This window comes from Lepidochelys kempii, chromosome 3 (genome assembly GCF_965140265.1).
Source record: "Lepidochelys kempii isolate rLepKem1 chromosome 3, rLepKem1.hap2, whole genome shotgun sequence".
Lineage (NCBI taxonomy): Eukaryota > Metazoa > Chordata > Testudines > Cheloniidae > Lepidochelys > Lepidochelys kempii.
Window position 1 is genome coordinate 86,102,063 of NC_133258.1, and position 22,727 is coordinate 86,124,789.

The 22,727-nt window shown below is 38.5% G+C and overlaps 2 protein-coding genes across 12 annotated transcripts in view; one reads left to right on the forward strand and one right to left on the reverse strand.

Annotated features, from left to right (window-relative positions):
• The window catches only part of TUBE1 (tubulin epsilon 1), a 61,242-nt gene that overhangs the window by 18,289 nt on the left and 20,226 nt on the right, over positions 1–22,727 (reverse strand). For 4 of the 11 annotated variants that reach the window (XM_073337080.1, XM_073337090.1, XM_073337079.1 and 1 more), the window contains 5 exons: positions 20,522–20,662; positions 18,951–19,091; positions 14,480–14,654; positions 6,773–6,854; positions 356–1,441 (listed from right to left, as the gene is read on the reverse strand). In XM_073337080.1, the coding sequence (XP_073193181.1) occupies positions 1,278–1,441; positions 6,773–6,854; positions 14,480–14,654; positions 18,951–19,091; positions 20,522–20,662 (703 nt within the window). In that variant the 3' untranslated portion in view covers positions 356–1,277. Of the gene's footprint in view, positions 1–355; positions 1,442–3,518; positions 4,781–6,772; positions 6,855–7,360; positions 11,383–14,479; positions 14,655–18,950; positions 19,092–20,521; positions 20,663–22,727 lie in introns of those variants that run through there. The other 7 variants (XM_073337089.1, XM_073337086.1, XM_073337085.1 and 4 more) reach the window with 6 other exon arrangements.
• CCN6 (cellular communication network factor 6) lies at positions 299–9,589 on the forward strand. Its single transcript, XM_073337096.1, is given in 6 exon segments — positions 299–458; positions 461–519; positions 3,814–4,097; positions 4,586–4,828; positions 8,238–8,431; positions 8,766–9,589. Coding segments are annotated over 6 exon segments (1,194 nt in total). The 5' UTR covers positions 299–326; the 3' UTR covers positions 9,048–9,589.

The following is a 22,727-nucleotide window of genomic DNA, read 5'->3' on the forward strand; positions in this document are numbered from 1 at the left end:
ATTTGAGGAACGCTGCTTGACCTGCTTCAAGAAAACATATTATTGGAACTCTGTCCTTTTAAAATGATCATAACATCCATGCAATAAGGATTTAAATACAAGGTAAAAAAAAAAACCAAAAAACTACATGCTCCCAGCAGTTAACTTCACCAATCAGAAGTTTGCCCAAGCCGACCTCAGTTAAGACAGCGGAATCTGCAGGAACAGCTTTCTGGCGCTGAACAGGGTGTGAAAACATATCCTGGAAAGGGGCTCAAAAAAATGAAAGAGACCAGTTGAAAGTCTGAGCATGAAACTAGTTATGTATGAAGTGAAGGATTTCAAGTATGAATGTGTGTGTGTTCTTGCATGTGCTGAGGAAAGAAGGATTTGCAGAGGAGACAAGGGAGAGCTTTGTGTACAGTGCTCACTCTGACACAGCTCAGCCTGTTCTCTATCTCTCTCTTTCACTTCTGACTCTTCAGGAACATGCAGTGGCTCCTCATTCCCACTCTCCTCACCATCATTTATATGCAACAGGTAAGTTTTCTCGAAAGATTTTTTTTCTCCCTTGAGTGGTTAAAACTTTTATTTGCTTCATGACAAAATAAAATTCACTCAAGCAAATACTATGTGCAGAATAGGAAGCCAATTTTTTACTACCATGTACAAGTTTATTTGCAGCTTATTCATTGTACAGTCACAATTTTGATATTTTCCTCTTACTTCAGTTCATTGCTAAGAAATTTTAAATTCTCAGTGACTTCAACTCTCTCGCTCTCTTTTTTCTGAGTGCAAATTCTTGTCTGACACAAAGTAAGTAAACATCTTTCCCTCATTCATATTCCAGGTACGTGCACTGATCTGGCTCTAGGGCTCCATGAGCTAGTTTTGCAAATTAGCAAGGAGCTCTGGTGTTATTAAACTGTTTTAACAACAAAGAAATTCTGCTCTATTTACTCCAGTTTCAAAGTCCAATTCCATTAAAAAAAAATACCTTGCAAATGTGTTTTTTCCTCTTTTAGTGATGAAGTTAAATCTCCAAGTGGACAGTTTTCAAAACAATTATGCTTTGGTATTAATTTACCTACCTCATACATAATTTGCTTAATCTTAAAAACCAACCACCCACCCATCAAGAGATTTCCACACAATGGTCTCCTTTTTGAATCTGCCCATAGGATTGGCAAAATACGTGCACGGGTTTGTGTGATGTGGACACAATTGTTATAGTAGGCTAGGGAAGGAAGAATCATAAAATATTTGGTTTGTCAACTTTACAGGCAGGCTTTACATTTTTATCCTAACTTGATAGACTGTTGAAGATTTTTCAAGTAAACAGTGTTATTCAGTGGCAGCAGAGTTAACTCAACCACAGGCTGTTTTCTCATGATTTGTTTTTCTTGCTGTGAAGAAACCTCTGAGTTGTCCTCTCTTTCTTTTGTTTTGTTTAGGTAGAGCTCTGCAGGTTCAAAGTACAATTCTGATTTATAATACAATAGCTTAAATAACTGCATCAATGTAAGCAATATTGGCTGACTCACAGTGTATGAAGGAATCCTGTTAAGAGCACACAGATCCATTTTGAAATAAGAGATACCTGATTTCAGTCACACAGACAATACCACAGTGTGTAGTTCAGACCCTACCCAATTTTTTACAAGGAAGATAATATTTTGGGGGAAAAGATTTCAGCAAATGTTGAGCTGTGCTGATGGGAGTTTCCTAAAGTAACCATCCCATCACTTATACTGATAAATGTTTAAGAGCACCTGTTTACCCCACATCCTTCTTCCAGAGACACAAACTTTAAAAAGCTGTAACAACTGGCACCCGAAGTACAGATTAAGCTAATTTTTATGGCTGGTTGAAAGGTTAACATAAAGCTGTTCCTTAAAAAAATCAGTTATAAGAGCTAGTGATTTGTCATATTACTACTATGTTTGTGTGGCGATTGAATGAAAATAAATAATGGAATGATTAAAAACACCGCCTGTATTAACCTGTGCCTGGTGCATTGCAGAGCCTGTTGTGAGGCATGGAATAATATTTCAGCTCCCATAGTGGTTGATTTTGTGAACAGGTGCGGATCTTAAAAAATAGTTCTAGTCAAGTGACCATGGAAGCCGTATGTTGGAACCCAGTAAAACTGTATAGCTTATAAACCTCAAAGTATGGTGGAATGCTTGAAAAATGATTATCATCGCTAGAAAAATTATGATAAATATGAAAATCAGAGCGGAAAAACCCCATTCGGAAGATCCCCTATTCCCTATGGTGAACTGGAATTCAGTTACGCAGCTGGTTGTTGTGGCATGCAAAGCAGAGTTCTGCAGCAACTTCCAGTTTAAAAATGGGAATTTGTATTGAATTAAAAAGGAAAATGAATAATATATCTAGTACAATAGTCTTCCATAGTCTGCCAAAGGTTGTTTTTACTGACCAGACAGTACTGCACTGCAGAATTTGTTTGGGGAAAGAGAGAGAGAAGCTGATAGCATTTAGCTGGGTCCTTAGGTACTCAGAAAAATGTTGAAGATGGATCAGGTTTTTGGCACCTACGTGATAGCTGAGGCTTTTGTCAGTGGGGAGTGCCTGTATCTTCTCTTTCCCTGCCTCTTAATGGGCAAGGTTGCAGGTTTCTTTAAGCTACACTAGTAGATCTACTAGTACTCCTTGTTCCCAAACCCATTAGAGCATGGGAACTACTAGCTGCTCTACGGGTCCTTTCCCCATATCAATCTATCTATTCACCACGGCTAAATAAGCACATTAAGGTCTAGGTTTTTATTTAAGACCAGTGAAATAGTTAGGGTTGACATTTAAATTGTCATTATGTTTGAGCATTAATACGCCGTTGAAATAAACAGAAACAATGCTCTGCTCTCGGAAACATTGTTTCAGGCTCACTGTGGACTTCAGAAAACATCACTAATAGCTCATTTCTGCAAGGTTCTCTATTCAATCACAGGCTAGAACCAGTTTTCCTTTAAAGTGAAGACTTAAATTCTGAAGCAGGAGCTAGACTGCATGGAGAATTCTGTAGATGCAGAATCATGAGACACACAGGACTTTTGCTTTAGGTCACTCAGACTACCATCTTGCCATCTCAGTGCTGCCACCAGTCTGTTAAGATCTCTTTCCTGCTTAAGCCCTAGATCCTGCAAACACTCATGTGAGTAAATTTATGCACGTGAACAAATCCACGAAACTCAGTGGAACTGCTCACATGTGTACCTGTTTGCAAGATCAGCACCCTACAACACTAGCACAGCAAAGCCAACACAACAATGGAAAAGTGACCTGTCTTCTGTTCCTTTGCACACCAACAACCCAATTATCAAGTAAGCTGTGAGTGCCAAATTTTCAAATATTTGTGCCAATGTAAGTGGCAGAAAGAACATCACTTGGCTTCCAGATACCAGAGTGAATTTGTAGGGCTGACAGATACAGTCTATAGATTAGGGCTGAGTACGTTTGGTATATCATCATCATCAATAGTGTGAAACCCTACAATACCAAATTTAAAACCTTGTCCTGACTCTAACTACACTAAAAGTTTTATTTTGTTGAAAGAAGAGACAGATTAATTTTCTTTGAAATAAACAGTAGGTCAGATTCACTGTTGGTGTAACACTCCAAATGTGCTAAGTTAGTGGTGAATTTGGTCCTTTGTTTCTCATGTACTACCTCACTTTTTCATCTTGTGAATTTTTACAAAAGCTTTAGTGGCTTTATGAAACTCTCTTCCTTCATCCTTACTAAAGTTTATGTACTAACCACGCTAAAGTAACCCAGCCCTCAAAAGTCCAACCATTGTAAGTTTTTCTGCAGGGCACAAGGCAATGGACAACTAGAAGTGAAGCCTGGGGAAAAATCTGCAGAAGCCAGTGAGGTACATCAGCGTAAAGAATTTTGTCACTGGCCATGCAAATGCCCCCATGTGCCAACCTGCACCCCTGGAGTGAGCCTGGTAAAGGATGGTTGTGGATGTTGTAAAATCTGTGCCAAGCAGGCCGGAGAGATCTGTAATGAAGCAGATACCTGTGACCCTCACAAAGGGCTTTACTGTGATTACTCTGCAGACAGGCCTAGGTATGAAACAGGAGTATGTGCATGTAAGTTACTCTTTCACGTCCTATTCTTGAAACTTCAGGGGGTGATAAGCATGGCTCTTTATAGTCTGACTCAAAAGAAAAAAAAAAGTCTTTTAGTTTGGGCTGTATAGTTCCTTGCCTGTAAATTACACCAATTTCCTTACACTCACTCATTTACTGATGTGTAAATAAGTATGTTTAGGGTGTTACTGCTACATCATTTTACACATCAGTCAAAGTGGTCCATTATTTATGGATGCATTTGTGACTGGGTTGAAACAAAGCAGCCAATAAGTAGAATTTCTCACAGATAAAAGTTGTGTTTGGGTGGGAAAGGGCAGAACTCTCCTCTTACATCTGCAGAACTTCATCCATAGAAGTACTGGGTGCAGTATACACTGCTGGTAATTGGAGTAGGAAAGGATGGTCTCGCCTTACCATTTGGTATCCATTAACTGCATTTTATAGCTTGTAGCTGGATTAGTAATTCTGCTCTTTACCATTTTCAGATACGATAGCAGTCGGATGTGAGCTCAATGGAGTCTATTATGTCAATGGCCAGGCCTTCCAGCCTACCCCACTTTATAAGTGTCTCTGTGTTAGTGGTGCAATAGGATGTACACCTGTGTTCACCTCAAAGGCAGCAGCAAGTCAGTGCGTCATGGTCAAGGGCAGAAAAACGTCTGGACATTCCAACTGTGGCCCTGGACAACAGAAACAGCTACAATCAACAGGCTACAGATTAATGCCAGGTGTGCATGACTAGAATGGTAAACCATTTTCATACATGGTAAATTTTTAAACTACACATTTATTTAAAAAAAAAAGAAAAAATGGGTCAATATTCTATTTACCGACATCTTGTAGGGACCTTCTTCTCAATAGAAAATGGAGGATTCTAGATTTGGCTCCGACAGCCTGGTTGGTTATTGACAAAATCTCAGTCATTGAAAGGGGGGAAAAACCAACCTCTTTCTCTATGTTGAATTCAGTCTATAAGAATATGGAGCAATTTCTGGCTTCTAAACTACTCAATATTATCAGGTTCAAATTATAATCGCTATTTCCTGGTTAAATCGTTTGTCTTCTGCTTCTAGGATGAGGAGAATAAAATAAAACTAAGGGTAGCCCAAGGCTCAAGAACAAATCAGATTCAAGTATTGCAGATATATAGGAAGGAGCATGCAAGCAAGCGAGCCAGCCCAGGCTATAGCAAATTTATACACATGTGCTGGTGGTTAACCTCACAAAACCTGGAATTCAGTTTGGACAAGCTTCCAAGAAGTTCAAGTGCTTATGCAAGCTATCCTAAAAATGGAAACTCATCCGACATCAAAACAGTAAATTTGATACTTAGACCAGACGTGAAGGATAGCAATTCCTTTTTACAGAATTTATCCAAAGCTGGGAATAAAACCATACACAGTAGGAAAGGCACTCAGAAAAGCAACCGAGTCTAAATGAATGAACTGCACACTTTTAAAGAATGTTATTAATTTAACCGAGAGACAACCTCGAATATTCGATACCAAATCATTTAAACCAATTAAAATGTAATAATAAACTGAAATTATAATTTTATATACCTGCACAGCAACAAGAAGTTGCTTCCTCCCAGCACCTTAATACAATAGAAATCTTAAGGTGCCTTTTCAATCATTTTTACTGAGAATGAAGAGCAACACTTCAGTGCTTGCTATGACTTGAGAAATTTGGATAAACCGTGGAACACAATGAAAAAGCAATGCAAAGCAACTGCTTCCCTAGTTGGCTCTCAGTTCACAGGGCTGAGCACTCCAGCCCCATGTTTGCAGGGGATGGGAAGGATCACTGGTTGCTACACATGTTGAATGCAAATAGACTAGTCAAGTTTATTTACATGTCTAGTTTCACTTTCTGGTTTTCATGTATTACCATGATGTTACAATATTTGGGTTACAAACTCCTGGTAGACATTTAAATCTAACTAAAAATTTCCTTTGATTTAAAAAATGAACTTTGTGGGTCACATGCCTGTTCATCTTAGGTTTCAAACTATGATTTTATAGACCCAAGCCAACAATGAATCACTGCAGAGTGATGGACTCAAAAATTAAATTAAATTTATTGTTAACCCTCAGCATGACCATCTGAGGATCTGGATTAATAATCTATTTCTGGAGGAATTCTGTGCCAAAAATTAAAAATTCTGCACACAATATTTTAAAATTCTGCAAAATTCTTCACATTTTATTTGTCAAAATAACACAATATAATCATGCCCATTTCAATTATTTTGGTAATTTATTTCAAAATACCTGTGAGCTATTATGTCTGTAACAGTACAGACACAAAAATTCCCCTAGGAGTAGAGAGTTAAAGAAACCCCTATGACAACCTAGTTGTTTCTCTGCCCCCTACCCCCCCTAGAGCCCAGCCAGGGGGCCAGACACTCACATCCCTCTCCTCTCAGAGCCCAGCATCAGGTGCCCCCAGCCCAGACACTCACACCTCCTACCCTCCAAAGGCCAGCTGCAGGCCCCCCCATAGCCCAGATACTCTCAGCCCCTACCCTCCTAGAGCCTAGGGATCCAGAGGGAGAAACAGCCTGATGCTAGGTCCCAGGCTTGCACAGAGTTTCCTGCATGCCACCTCCTTCCTTCAGGGAACGTTGGGAACTGCAGCTGCTGGGAATCCTCCAGTTCCCTCCCCCTTACCCAGCCTTGTCTTCCATTTGCGAGCTGGGCTCTGCGAGGTCCAATGGTCCCTAGTGGAGGCCAACATCTCTGCAGCCCATTTCTGTGGGGGCAAAAAGGAAATTCTGCACACACAACATTAATTTCTGCAAAATTCTGCATTGCGCAGTGGCACAGATTTGAACCTGGAAGCAAGAGCTCTTGGAAGAAAAGTACCATTTAGCACTCCCTGAATAAACTGAAGGTCTGTACTATGTGGAGGCCTTATTTATTACATCTGAAGCACCAGAGATGTACATGGCACTTTACAATACTGATTAAGATTGAGGGATGACCCAAACAAGAACAGGGAGACAACGTGGAAAGTGAGGAAGAGGGAAGGGACAAAAACAAAATGGAGTAGGAATCCTTGGTAGGAAAAATGCTCTTTTTTCCCCTCTCAGAGAAAACCTGAAAATTTGTTTAAAAAATGATGTTCTCTCCTTAACATAATATAATAATCTATAGTTTAAATTCAATTTGTGCATAGTTTGCATGAAGTCATGCAGTGGCTTGTTAGCTCTAAGATAGTTTTAATTCTTTCCTTCCTTCTGTTAATGCTGGTAGCAAATGCTGAGCTTAATTTTATTGCTTTTACTGTTCTTTCAGTTTTCCTGCTTTCCTTAAGCATTTTCTGTTTAGCTAATAATTCCTAAATGAAGACAGTATCTATATCATACGTAGAAAATGTACTACATATGAGCAACTATGTAACCTCCCTTTATTTATTGCAGATCTGTGCCAGGCTTTTAATCTGCTTCCTGCACTGAGATCTTTAACCTGCTGTCTACCTTCCAGGTACCCTCATAATTCTGCCCTACCCTCTTAACTACATGTGCAGATTTCAAACCCTATGAGCCCTTCTTGAGTATTTCACCAAGATTTGCCACAGTGATTTTAAAATCTTATTTTATACCTTTACTTATTTGCACTCCTATTAGGTAGGGGATTCGATTTATTAGCATCAGATATTTAGAAATGACTGGAAAAAAATCATTCCTGACATTAAAAAAAAAGTTACATATCAAAAGATTTATTTACATAGGTTCATATAACTTTTCACAGCTACACTTGGTCTGCAGTTTAAGAAGTTTTTAAAATGTGTTCTTCACTACTCTGGATGTTTCATAACAGTTCTTCAGAAGGGATTTTGGGTTCCCATAACATTAATCTGGAGGGTCATAGAACATACAGTCACGCTGAGATTTTCAAAGCCATCTCGGAGTTTTGGATGTCAAATTCCAATTTTAATGGAAATTGGTGTCCAAATTTCTTAGGCAGCTTTGCACATCTCAGCCTCAGCCTTTTAGATCTACCTATGAGAGAAACCACATGAACAGAAATCAAATGCTAATCACTTTCAATTAATGCTACTTTAGACACAGAACTTTTAAAAATAGCCTGTCTTGCTGTGTTGCAACATATAATATATTGCTCTGTCTCTCAGTTTACAGAAGTCTACCACTTGTTTTGAAGGAGAAGTGCTTAGTACAGGCAACTTCTTGGACACCTTGTTCCAGAACCTGTGGCATAGGTATATCCAACAGGGTGACCAATGAAAACAGTAAATGTGAAATGAGAAAAGAAGAGAGGTTGTGTTTCATTCAACCTTGTCAGACCAATATATTGAAGACTATAAAGGTAAACTGTGGTGCAAAATGGCTTTCCATTATCTCCGATATGTGAGCCTTCCTGAAATACAAGATTGATCTTGTCTTTATCATGTAGCAGTGAACTACAGAAGTATAATTTTAAAGAAAGCCACAAATCTGAGGATTATTATGGTAGCCCGCTGTTTTATTACTTTAAAAAAATAAATCTCAGTCTCTGACTGGTACAAAGAAAAATAAGACAGCTTTAAAAAAAAGTAGTGTTTCAAATGCTATCGCTATTTAAATGCATAAGAACCTTTGTTGTTTGTTCTGTTGGTTTTTTTCATGTGACGTTTCAAGCTTTGTTTTATTTTACATTTAAGATTCCAAAAGGAAAAACATGTCAGCCAACATTCCAGCCTCCCAAAGCAGAGAAGCTAGCCTTTTCTGGATGCTCAAGCACAAAAAGCTACAAACCTACTTTCTGTGGTGTGTGTCTGGACAAGAGATGTTGCATACCTAACAAATCCAAAATGATCATTGTACAGTTTGACTGCCCCAAAGAAGGCTCCTTTAAGTGGAAGATGATGTGGATCACATCTTGTGTTTGTCAGAGGATTTGTAGTGATCCAGGAGATATATTTTCTGGACTCAAGTTATTATAACTTACAACATGGACAGCAGTGTATCATCAGGATGGCAGCATGCTCATAGTTTGAAGAGTTAGCTAAAGAGAAGACCCTTCCACTGAAACCAAACTTGTTGGCATTCTTCTGTTAAATACCCTGAGAACATGGTTTAAGAACAACATCTATGTATGTAAAACAAGACACTCAAAACACGTAAGAATTAAATTGTTTGAAACGTGAGTATACCTTTGAGGTACAAGTCTAGCTAACATAGGGACAGTCATGGAGGGAAAACTTTTGTAATTTAAAAAAATCTACAGGAATGCAGGGGTGAGTTTGCTCCATATAGACACAAAAAACTCCTAGAAATAGGTGTCCTCCCTCATCTTCAACAAACATGCAGGTTTAAATTAATTAAACATCCAAGTAACTTCGTAGAAAAAGGAATCTTAACTTTTTTTGCTATAACATCTGATCTATCATTCTTGATCCACAAGACAGATATTCTTACAGCTACACTGACACAGCATTAGAAAAAAAAGGATGATCTTTTGTGAGTTAGAAAAAAAACATTACATATTGTAGCATACAACTACAAATAAATTTTAAGCTCAGTTTGGTTGTTCACCAATTCTTATATTTTACATTTCTCCAAATGCAGTGAATAAGAAACATTATATTTGCACCAGTACAAATGAAAACATATTTGTCAAGACGTAGGTTAATTCACTTCATCCCCAGTGAACCATTTTTCTAGGTTTTAATTTTAAATGTATACAATTTGCCATTTCTTTATTTTCCCCCACTCATGACATGCTAACAAAAACAAAAACACTACGTATACAATGAAAAGTAAGCTACTGATCTTATACTGGTCCCACCTTCATTTCTGTTCTCTCTTCATGCTATTTTGTATCTATTTAACCTAGACTGCAAGATCCTTGGGGTAGGGACCATGGGTGAAGTCCTGGCCTCATTGAAGTCTATGGCAAAACTCCCCGTGACTTCAATGGGGATAGGATTTTACCCTATGTTTTTTGTCAGAAAGTGCCAAGCACATTTATAGTGTTCTATAGGTAAGTTGTTTCACCAGAGTGACTTTCAAAATGCTTTCAACCTAATAAGAATTGCCTCTACAAATATTTGTCTTGTGTATTTCTGGCCTCATACATTGAAAATTAGAACCAATACTATTGTGTCTGGTCATACTGCCACTGAAGCTCTCTTAAAGAAACGTGTAATTAAAAAAAATGTCATTTTATGGGTCCATTTGTAGTGGCTTAATGCAGTTTTAAGACAAGAGAGTCAGGTTGGCAGACAAATTCTGAATATCTGTATATTTTATTCTGCAAAAGCATAGTAGTTGTTATTAAGACAACTGTTTATAAATATAATCTGATCATAATATAAAAATCTCTTTAATTTAAAATATGCTTCTATTTTAATTAGGTTCTTTTAAGAATATAATCTTCATTCTCCAAACAATCCATATCATATGTACTTATGATCACAGCTATTGGATAAAGAGGCAACATACTACGCTAGCCTCTTATCCTCATCAGTACATAAACCAACATTAGTGCAACCTACAGTTCATGAAAGGTGAATCATTATTATACAATATATTAGTATTGTACTTGATGCATTCGTTTTGCCAAATTATTCTTGATATTGCCAGTTTTGATATCAACTTGGAAAATTTTAGTTCAATTACATCTAAATACAATGACGAAGCAACACTCTAAGTTGTGAATAGTGACACACATCTTAGACCGTCATTTTGGAAATAAATTTTCTAGGATATTCGGAACTTCAGAAACAAGACTCACTAGATGCCTCCTTTCATTGCAGAAAAGGGAATGTAGGATTTCCCTTCCCTCGTGTATCTTATACCAAAGGAGACTCTTTTCTCCAAAGCAGGGATCAATTTAATTTAGCTTAAGTTGGTCTAAGGAGTTCACCAACTCCATTTTGGCCTGTTATAATTCCTCCCCCTCTCCTCCTGGCAGACGTCATCACTATTTACTCCGCTAGCGTGCAATATATGCTGGTCCCTTTTCCACAGGCTGAGCACTTGATACAACACTCCCGGCCAGCCTGGAGAGTGACAGTACCAGGATCCCTGCGGAATAATTAGTCCTAGATGCTTCACAAACCATCCAGTTAGCTTAGGCGGTTTGCTGTTCTCCAAATAACAGCAATTCTTCCTCTGTTACATAGCTATCTTCAGTCTTGAGGGATCTGTTCTAGGTGCACCTTTAGTGGCATCTAGCTGGTTATACTCCTCTATTAGGTCTGACAAGGAAGATATGGCTTCGGAGAAGCAGCTTTGCTCCATCCCATCAACGTGCAAGTAATGGTGAAGGTGAGCCTATAAGAATATACACAGATTATCTATATCCTTTTCTGTGCACAAGGAGTCAGATTAACCTAGCTCAATATACATTATTGTTTAGCCTGCCTTGAAAGGGGACAACAAGCACTATCATAAAGAGATTGAAAGACTGTCTGGAGTCACCATATCCTTTGCTGAAATGCTACTTAGCAACTTCCTGTTGCAATACTCTGGGGCATGCCCACACTACAGCTACTACAACGACACCACTACAGTGCCATAGCTGTGCTGCTGTAGACTTTCCCCCATCAATGGAAGGGGGTTTTTCTATTGATGTAGTTAATCCACCTGTCCGAGAGGTGGTAGCTAGGTTGATGGAAGAATTCTTCCGTTGACCTAGCTGCATCTGCACCGGGGGTTAGGTCAACCTAGCGACAGCGCTCAGGGCGTGAATTTTTTCACAGCTCTGAGTGATGTAGCTAGGTTGATCTAATTCTCTTTGGGTGAGTAGGGAGGGGATCTTGAACAATACCGCCAGCCAGATCAGTCACATACCTCATTCGCCATCCTGTCTTACTCTAAATAAAGGTCATGAAGACTTGTTCCTTTGTGAAACGATTCCCCAATACATAGTTAAGAATCTTAGGCTATGTCTACGCTGCACTGCAGTGTGGACTATTGGGGGTGTGAATTGCAGAACATACCAGAGAGTTGCACACACAAAGAGTTGTGTGGATGTTGCTGGCATGAACGTAAGAAGTATCTAGTTCACGTTAACATAGTCCTAACAGAGAACACAAACTAGTTTGGCCAGCAGCATCCATATGGGGCAGTTAGTGCAAAACACTTTGGTACACTTTGCAATTCACGCCCCAATATTCCGCACTATGGCACAGTGTAGGCAAGCCCTTAGTGTCACTTCTGACCAAGCCCTGTATAGTGAAAGCCACGTGCCAGTTGTGGTTCAAAAGTGTTTTTTCCAGTGTCGCAAGTTATCAAGGTAGTAATGGAATGAAGGCAATAAATGCTTTATTATTGTAATTCCTGATTAGTAGAGTTTACAGCAGAGCTTCTCAACTATTTGCCACTTGTAAAAATGCTGCTGCATTCTGAACTCCTTGGTTTGACTGACTGTTGGCTGCTTCTGAAGTGGCAGGTGGTTCACAACACTATTATTTTCAAAAGCCTTTAAGGGCCTAAATCCTGGCTACTTTAGAGACCGCATCTTGAACCTTGGGCAAAGCCCTCATCCCTCCTCCAGCCCATTTGTGACAGGCAAAAGGGCCACAGCACATAAAGAAGCCCTAATAACCCTGGTTCTGCCTGGGAAAGGCAGCCTCCTGTGACTTCTCTTGAAAGTTTTGGTGTAGTCTGCGGGTGGGTGGAGCAGTGCTGTATGCTGCAGAAATTCTGGGCAGCGCAGCAGTCCATAGGATAATCTGTGGAAGCTGCTGTAATTTAGACAAGCCCTCAGGGCTGCCTACATTACGCTGAGGGCCTCTCTGGCCCTTGGAGAAGCCCAGGATTGGGAGCATACAATGACGACTCCCCCAGCTAGAAAGTCAGTGCTTATGTTTATCTACCACCAACCTTTAGAGGGCCCATCAAAGCAGGCAGGCAGACAATTGTGGCTTTGTTGTGGTGGGCTGCGGTGTCTGGAATTCACTGACATTAGTATTTAGCCTAGACTACACTTAAAATGTAGCTAACTACAACCTAGCAACCTCACTCAGGTATGTGAAAAATTCAAACCTGGAGCGCCATTGTTAAGCTGATTTAACTCCCCAGTGTAAATGCAACTACATCCATATAGCTGCTTGGGCACTGGGAGGTGGATCATTTACATTAACAGAAAACTTCCTTCAGTCCACATAGGAAGCATCAACAGCTCTAGCACCTATAGTGTAGGCATGCCCTAAAGTTAATCTTCCCACTTTTTAGGTTCCCTTTAAAAACTCTGAACTTCCAATAATGTTTTAGAACAGTGGTTCTCAACCAGGGGTACACGTATCCCTGGAGTGTGCAGAGGTCTTCCAAGGGGGTGCATCAACTCATCTAGATATTTGCTGGTTTTACAACAGGCTACATAAAAAGCACTAGTGAAGTCAGCAAAAACTAAAATTTCATACAGACAATGACTTGTTTATACTGCTCTATATACTATACACTGAAATGTAAGTACAATATATTCCAACTGATTTATTTTATAATTATATGGTAAAAATGAGAAAGTAAACATTTTTTCAGTAAGTGTGCTGTGACACACTTGTATTTTTATGTCTGGTTTTGTAAGCAAGTAGTTTTTAAGTGAGGTGTAACTTGGGGGTACACAAGACAAGTCAGATTCCTGAAAGGGGCACAGTAGTCTGGAAAGGTTGAGAGCCACTGTTTTAGAATATCCTGTTAACCCAATATAGGTTTCTTTTCCTTTCAGTCTTTTCTTGGGTTATCTGCCCAACTTAGTTTTAGTTAACTTAAACACCACCTGCATTTTAGCTAAGGCTGTATGTTTGCCACAGCCATGACTTTCATGACAAAACTGAAGTCTCAGTCTGTGTTACATGACAGCTTCATCGGATTTTACAAGTTTGATACAGTGAGTTAGAGTACTGGTGTTAAAAACTTAAAGGTTTTTAAACAATTTTTGTTGCTTAATAGCACAGGACTTATAATGACAAACATTAAAAAAACCCAACCTATGAGCTATAACTTAGTAAATGTTTCTATCTTTTACTTTGACAAAGCTGCAGCTTTTCCACTTCCTTTGCCATGACAAACAGCCAGGCTTAATTAAAGTGTTTTTAGCTATATTTAGAAGTGCTACACCTTTGTAGCATGCTCTCAGCTATACCGGTGAGGTGCAATTCAGACAGATGTGTTATCAAGACACTCATTCTGCTGGTAGAGGAATACTAATAAAAAAAAAAGGTAATGCATTGTTATCAGAAAAGGTAGGTTCCCAATACTGCCTTGCATTCGGAGTGCAGTCTATTGCATCTATATTAAAGCAATATCTTGTTACAGCTTGCACTGAAATTTGCTTTTCTCCTCCACTTCTCAAAAAAATAAAATGTTAGAAGAGACTACTGCTACTTTAAAGTACACTGGGATGTTATGCTGCTTTTCACCGTACCTTTTTCTTGTAGAGCTTCATGAATCTGTCTTTGAGCTCTGTAAAGGTTGGTTTCACACAAGTATTGTTTGCTAATGCCAACAGTGAGTGAGAATGGCCCACAGGAGGTACTGAACATAAGCCAGTTTTCCAGCCTTCTTGATTCCATGAGACAAAATGAAGGGAAGGCTTCAACCTGCAATACATACATTCATAGCTAAAATAAGCAAGCAAAGAGGTACAGTACATTGCACAGTGTTAACAGTTCTGTTTACTTTGCTAAAACAAGAAATCTCAAGGGTACCTGCATATAAAATTTCAGGAAGAAAAAAGCCATTATAATTAGCATTTGGCATAACTCTTAGATTTTATAACGTGGAATTAGCATCTTAATTAATGTAACCTTAAAAACCACAGGAGAATACTAATTTTCATAATAATCTGTGAGTTTATTTTATATTTCAGTATAAAATAGAAAGCTACCTTCAAGGGACTTGTATCATAAGGCACTTCACTCAGTTTGTTTTCCATAAAAAAGGGGAAGCCTACCTGCAGCCAAAACTAGTCAGACATAGTGTAATACAATAGACAGCATATTCTTAAGTTTGTTGACATATCATATAGGCTATTCACTGGTGCTGGAAGGAAGGACAGTTACTTATCTCCCAGTAACAGTGGTTCTTCAAGACATGTTGTCCACATGGATTACACTCTTGGTGCACATGCACAAGATTGGATTCCTTTGTCTTGGGGCTGCCCCTGTGCCTTAGATGTCCTTGCACCTCAGCACCCGAGGGCATAAAGGGCAGGGCAAGCCCAACCATTCTTCAGTTGTTTTGTCAATAACGAATCTCGGAGGAGGACTCTGTAGTAGAAGGGAAGGAGGACGGCTCCTGAAGTCCATGTGGATAACACATCTCGAAGAGCTACAGTTGCTGTAAAGTAAAAAGTAACCGCTCTTCCTTCAGTGATTGTCCGCATAGATTTCATTCTTGGTGATCGTTTCCTTGGAGATGGGTACTGGAGTCCTACTTGAAAATGACAGCCCTACTAAAACGGGCATCTGATCTGGAAGCCTCTACAATGAATAGTGACTTGTGAATGAGTTGACTGAGCTCCAGGAGGCTGCCTTACGTATTTTCAGTAAGGAACATTCATCAATCTGGTAGCAGAGGCTGACTGAACTCTAGCAGAATGAGTTCTAATATAGCTAGCTGGGTCTAACTTGGATAGCTTGTACCATGTTTTTATATAGCTGAAGACCCATTTTGATAAGCTGTGAGGATACTGCCTGACCTTTAACCCTCTCAGTAGGGTTAGCAGAATTCAAGGTTTTTAAAAATAACTTTGACAGATATTCATATTTATTTTCAAGCATTTTTTATATTTAGTGATTTAAATTATCACAGTTGTACAAAATTATGGGTGTCAAGGTTCCTCCCCCACTCTGAACTCTAGGGTACAGATGTGGGGACCTGCATGAAAAACCTCCTAAGCTTATCTTTACCAGCTTAGGTCAAAACTTCCCCAAGGTACAAAATATTCCACCCTTTGTCCTTGGATTGACCGCTACCACCACCAAACTAGTACTGGTTACTGGGGAAGAGCTGTTTGGACACGTCTTTCCCCCCAAAATACTTCCCAAAACCTTGCACCCCACTTCCTGGACAAGGTTTGGTAAAAAGCCTCACCAATTTGCCTAGGTGACTACAGACCCTTGGATCTTAAGAACAATGAACAATCCTCCCAACACTTGCACCCCCCCTTTTCTGGGAAATGTTGGATAAAAAGCCTCACCAATTTGCCTAGGTGACCACAGACCCAAACCCTTGGATCTGAGAACAATGAAAAAGCATTCAGTTTTCTTACAAGAAGACTTTTAATAAAAATAGAAGTAAACAGAAATAAAGAAATCTCCCCTGTAAAATCAGGATGGTAGATACCTTACAGGGTAATTAGATTCAAAACATAGAGAACCCCTCTAGGCAAAACCTTACGTTACAAAAAAGATACACAGACAGAAATAGTTATTCTATTCAGCACAGTTCTTTTCTCAGCCATTTAAAGAAATCATAATCTAACACGTACCTAGCTAGATTACTTACTAAAAGTTCTAAGACTCCATTCCTGGTCTATCCCCAGCAGAAACCAGCATATAGACAGACACACAGACCCCTTGTTTCTCTCCCTCCTCCCAGCTTTTGAAAGTATCTTGTCTCCTCATTGGTCATTTTGGTCAGGTGCCAGCGAGGTTACCTTTAGCTTCTTAACCCTTTACAGGTGAGAAGAGCTTTCCCCTGGCCAGGAGGGATTTCAAAGGGGTTTACCCTTCCCTTTATATTTATGACAATGTGTTTGAAGCATTTTTAAATTTTTATCGCACAACTGTTGTAAATTATGGAGGAGTTCAGATTTAATGACAGTAGCAGATGAGATTAAAAAAAAAGTTAAAGCTTTATAACTGCTAAAACCCAAATTGTCACTATCACATGTCAAAATATACAAAGTAAATATCCTTAAATCAAACTTTAAGAAGTTTTCAAGCATCATTTTTCTTACTTTGCCTACCTGTAAATTTTGATTATTACTAGGGCTGTCAATTAATCACAATTAACTCACACAATTAACTCAAAAAAATTAATCACGATTAAAAAAATTAACTGATTCATCACAGTTTTTAATCACACTGTTAAACTGAAAATTATAAATATTTGTGCATGTTTTTCTACATTTTCAAATATATTTGAAAATGCCCTTTCATGCTTCTGCCACCATTCCAGAGGACATGATTCCATGCTGATGACGCTTGTTAAAAAATAATGTGTTAATTAAATTTGTGATTGAACTCCTTGGGGGAGAATTGTATGTCCCCTGCTCTGTTTTACACCTGCATTCTGCCATATATTTCATGTAATATCAGTCTCAGATGATGACCCAGCACATTTGTTTTAAGACTACTTTCACTGCAGATTTGACAAAACACAAAGAAGGTACCAGTGTGAAATTTCTACAGCACTCAACCCATGTTTTAAGAATCTGAAGTGCCTTCCAAAATCTGAGAGGGACAAGGTGTAGAGCATGCCATCAGAAGTCTTAAAAGAGTAACCCTACAACGCAGAAACTACAGAACCAGAACCACCAAAAAATAAAATCAACCTGTTGTTGGTGGCATCTGACTCTGATGATGAAAATGAACGTGTGTCAGTCCACACTGCTTTGGATTGTTATTGAGCAGAACCTGTCAACAGCATGGAAGCATGTCCTCTGGAATGTTGGCCAAAGCATGAAGGGGCATATGAATGTTTAGCATATCTGGCACGTAAATACTGTGCAATGCCGGCTACAAAAGTGTCATGCCAATGCCTGTTCTCACTTTCAGGTGACACTGTAAATAAGAAGCGGGCAGCATTATCTCCTGTAAATGTAAACAAATTTATTTGTCTTAGCGATTGGCTGAACAAGAAGTAGGAATGAGTGAACTTGTAGGCTCTAAAATTTTACCCAGTTTTGTTTTGAGTTCGGTTATGTAACAACACAAATCTACATTTATAAGTTGCACTTCACGATAAAGAGATTGCACTACAGTACTTGTATGAGGGAACTGAAAAATACTATTTCTTTTGTTTATCTTTTTACAGTGCAAATATTTTAATGAAAAATAATGATATAAAGTGAGCACTGTACACTTCGTATACTGTGTTGTAACTGAAATAAATATATTTGAAATTGTAGAAAAACATCCAAAATATTTATAATAAATTTGTATTGGTAGTCTATTATTAATAGGACAATTAAAAGGGTGAATAATAACGATTAATATTTTAATCTTGCGATTACTTTTTAAAATAGTTTGACAGCCCTAATAATTACCAATAGAAATATTTTTCATCTGGTGGTACATGTACGGTGAAATCAATGTTTACCTACATTTATCAATAAAAAAAATGAATCCTTCCAAGCCTATCATCAAAGATCACTAGGTGTGCTTCTGAATGATTTTGTCATGTTAATATTACAATGCCTTTATTACATTAAGTGTATGAAGTTTAGCTTCCCCTGGAGTTGAGTGAGGCTTAGGGGGGAAAACTGGGAGATGAACTGAACCATTCTCTCACCAAACATCTTTATGACAGGTGTATGATAAGAATGGTGGAGGTTTTTGATAGTATGCAGATAACTATTTGGTAATCACTTGATCATAACCACAAATTGATTTGGCTTGGAAAGGGTCCAATGATGCTTAGAAAGGGTCACTACTTACAAAGCTTAACAAATGTCATTAGGAAGCACAGAATAGTATTTTTAAGCTCTTTCACTTATTTTCTGTTGGTCAGTAACATTTCTTCTCTCAAGTGCCTATAACTAAACTTTTCTCTTTTTGCTGAATTTATTGTTGAAACTTTTTGTATGAATAGGGATATCACTGTGAGCATCTGACAACAGCTTCTGTAATAAGTATTGTGCACAAACAAGCTATAACAATAGATCAAACCTTTCAATGTTTCTGCGAAGGTCTGAAACCTGTACATTTCCTCGAACCAGAAGTGCACAGGCAAGGTACAAGCTATGCTTTGGGTCTGCTTGAATCAACTGGTGATCTTTACTGAAAGCATCTGAAAACATTTGATCCAACCTAAATTAAGAAAAAAAGGCTGTTACCTACTTTTATTAAGCATGTTGAAGTTCTTCACTAATCCTATAGCTTGTAATTTAAGAGCAACTAAAATTCATCCACTTCCTTGTTATTTGAAAGTATAAATTAGACAGTCAAAAAGAATATTCAAACAATAGCACAAGCTGGATGAACTATTTCAACTTACATCATCTTATGCCCACATATTATTTGCTTTTCTTGGCTCTCTTTCCTTTGAGCACTTTAGCATATAAGTTACACCAAGGTCAGAAATAGTGGATAAAGGGGAGTAAGGTACATGCCAGTAACTTGTGTTGAGTATACCAGTCGTGTCCAAGAGTTGTGATGAGTGTACAAGAGTTGATGCAACCTGAACCCACTGAACCACACTTCATCTTTATTTCTTAAGGAGTTGTTTGGCACTTTTGGGAAAATTTCCTTTTTTTTTTTCAAGTTCAAATTGGATTGGCTTATGTGATCTGTGGAAGGAGAGCCATGGTTGAACAGATCTTTTGGGGCCCAAAGTGGTAAAGCTCCTCTACCGTAGAATCTGGAAAGTTCATAAAGGGGTGGAATCTTGGGAAGAGAGGTACAATTATACCTGGGCATAATATCGAGAAGTAGATGGTGGAAAGAAAGTTTAAAGCTTTATGCCTAGAAAGTTAAGTTTTTAATGTAAATAAAAGACTCCACTTTCACAAGTCGCCTTCATGCCTTCTTTTAGTCCCCGGTATACTCCTTTAAGCTGCCCTTCCATGTGCCCAAGATATACAGTTTGTCCCCACTCTGTGTCCTCTACCACTTACCTCACCCAGAATCTCTCTATTAAAAGAGCTGAGAACATAATGCTACCCTGCATGTGTCCCCCATTCCCTACCAACATAGGTACATCTCCCAGTTCCCTGCATCTTACTCCATACCCCATCCTGGAATATCATCACTGCATTTCCCCTTAATCTTCCACCCTCCCATTTACCTGTACAGGGACCCTCACCAGCACTGCACCACCCTCTATCACTGCTCTACTGGTGAGATTCAATTCCTGGGTGGGAGGTAGAAACACCCCATCACCAAGCTCTTAATATAATACATCTTTGCAGTCCCCTCACTGATTTTCAAAGAACCCACTTCTCTGAAAGGCTAACAAAACATATTTTGAGTTTGTAAGCCAAGCCATAGTGGAGATTGAGCTTAAAAAAAACACTATTAAGAACATTTTTAAGGTGAATATCAGGGCAATTTTGGAAATACCACAATACTTTTAAATTTCTTTTATTTTTTCCCACAGGCTTCCAACGAAATTTTTATCCTGGGGTTAGATATAGAATATGCAGTTTTCTTTTTGTGGATGTTAGAAGAGTTAAAAATAGGGTTTAAACCAGACCTCAGCTATGGCGTAGCCTCCCACCATAACAGTCTGTTTCACCTACCTTCTAGAAGGTACATTAACATCAGCCAATGTATACAGAGGAGTCAAGCTGGAAACCAGGTAATGAAGTCGAGGAAAGGGAACCAAATTCATGCTGATTTCATTAAGATCCATATTAAGGGAACCTTCAAACCTGGCAGAGCTAAAAGTTTAATAGTACTATTATAAAACCAAAATCATTTATTTACAAAAAGTTATGTAGAAGCTTGATATGTTACTGTTATATCCATATTTTTTTCCAGTTGTTCCCTATAACAGAGAACATCATGGAAATGAAATATAATGCTTGCAGTGTTGTTGAAGCCGTGATGGTCCCATGATATGAGAGACACAAGGTGATTTATTTTATTGGACCAACTTCTGTTGGTGAAAGATCAGCTTTCGAGCACCACCGAGGCAATCTGTTCCATCTTGTACTTAGCTGTGACACTCTAATTACCTTTCCAAGAGCCGAAGATGACCTCCATGGAGTCTGAAAGCTTGTCTCTTTCACCAACAGAAGCTGGTCTAATAAAAGATATTACCTCACCCCCTTGTCTCTCTCATGAAGTATAATGTCATTTTACAACTCCAGAATTGGTGATTCAATCACTATCACGAGAGTTACTGGTTTTTCATACATTTGTACCAATATCCTTTGTGTCTCTTAAAAAAAAAAGCACTGAACATTAACACTAAGCACCACTGTTTACTGGTTAAGGTACTGCTCTACAGCGAGGTGGTGTTTGGCTGAAGATAAGCCTGAGGTGTGATAACTCCCTTAGTAACTAGACATTTCAGGGTTACTACTGCAGATCATTTCCCATAATTGGGAATAGGCAGTAAGGGCTGCTATACTACTAAACACAATGGGGGGTTAACAGTTAGCTATGGTCATTAACTGAAATAAAGAGAATTGGCTAGCAGGAACATATACAAAAAGTCTTAACCTCTCGGTTTAACACAGAGTCAGTATATGACTGTATAAAGCTACAGGCCATCTATATCTATACATGTGCAAGAATCTTTCCACCAATTCATTTCAACCAAAAGAACTGCATTATGCAAATAAACAGACGATGACAAGAATGGAGAGAAGAGAGGAGGAGTTATGCCTCCATCCCACTGAGTGTACTGCACTGATAACAGAGCAGCCACAAAAGGAGAAAAAAAGAGGGGAAAAAAAGCAGAAAAAAATGGATGCCACAATCCTGATGTCACAATCCTAAACAAAATGTTCACAGGGTAGCAGCAGGTGGCAGGAGACGGAGGGCCAGAGACATGGAATGCTCAAAGGATGAAAGAGTCAAGAAACCTGGAAACACTAGACAAAAAGTTTTCATGGTTAAAGAAAAAAAAGAGAGAAGTAATCATTAGACATCAGTTTTAGTAACCAAACCTATTTTAATAATGATTTTGCATAAATTCACACATCTTTTGCACCAATCAGTTACAAAAAGTAGAGGAGTACTCTTAAAGCATTAATCCCAATTAACTTCAATGGGAGTTTATAGTGATTAGTTTTGTATATTAAAGAACCAGTGTTTTGGGGGCAGCGGGTATATTCAAGAGGTGGTGTATCACTACTTGAGTAATATTCGTTTAGACCCTGTCTTGTCTCATTAGGTTCCTATTTTTAATAAAGGTGAAATGGCATTTCTGCTGCATAAATATTTTCTTATATTTGAATGTACTTCAATTTGTCTTTTGAAAAATCACTCAATAACAACTTCTCACTTTTTAAATTTATTTAACACCTACTTGACACACAATGTAAGGGTCGAAGACCTGAACATCTTAAAAAATTTCTACTTGCCTGTGGTGAGTAATCACTTCCTCCAATGGGTGAGTAAATTAAAAAAAAAAAAAACCCTCCACACCACCACAAAATAAACAAACACCACACACACCAGATCTTTAGGCCAAACCATGGATTTAAAAAAAAAAAAAAAAAAAAAAAGTTTCTTTTGAGAAGGGCAAGTTCTCATGATAGGTTTGCAAAGCCAGGCTAGCATGTTAGAAAAGTATCAGTCCTAAGAATTCAGATGACCTCTTTCTTCATCTGTACCACAGTTCAGGATTTCTCCTACTGAATGTCAGAGGGGTGTCACTGAAGTCAATGAGAGTTTTGCCATTGACTTCAATGGGACAGGATTTAATTCAATATCCCTTTTAGGGGTTCTACAGTAGTTTCCTCATGCTAAAATGTAAGCCACTTTGCCAAATTA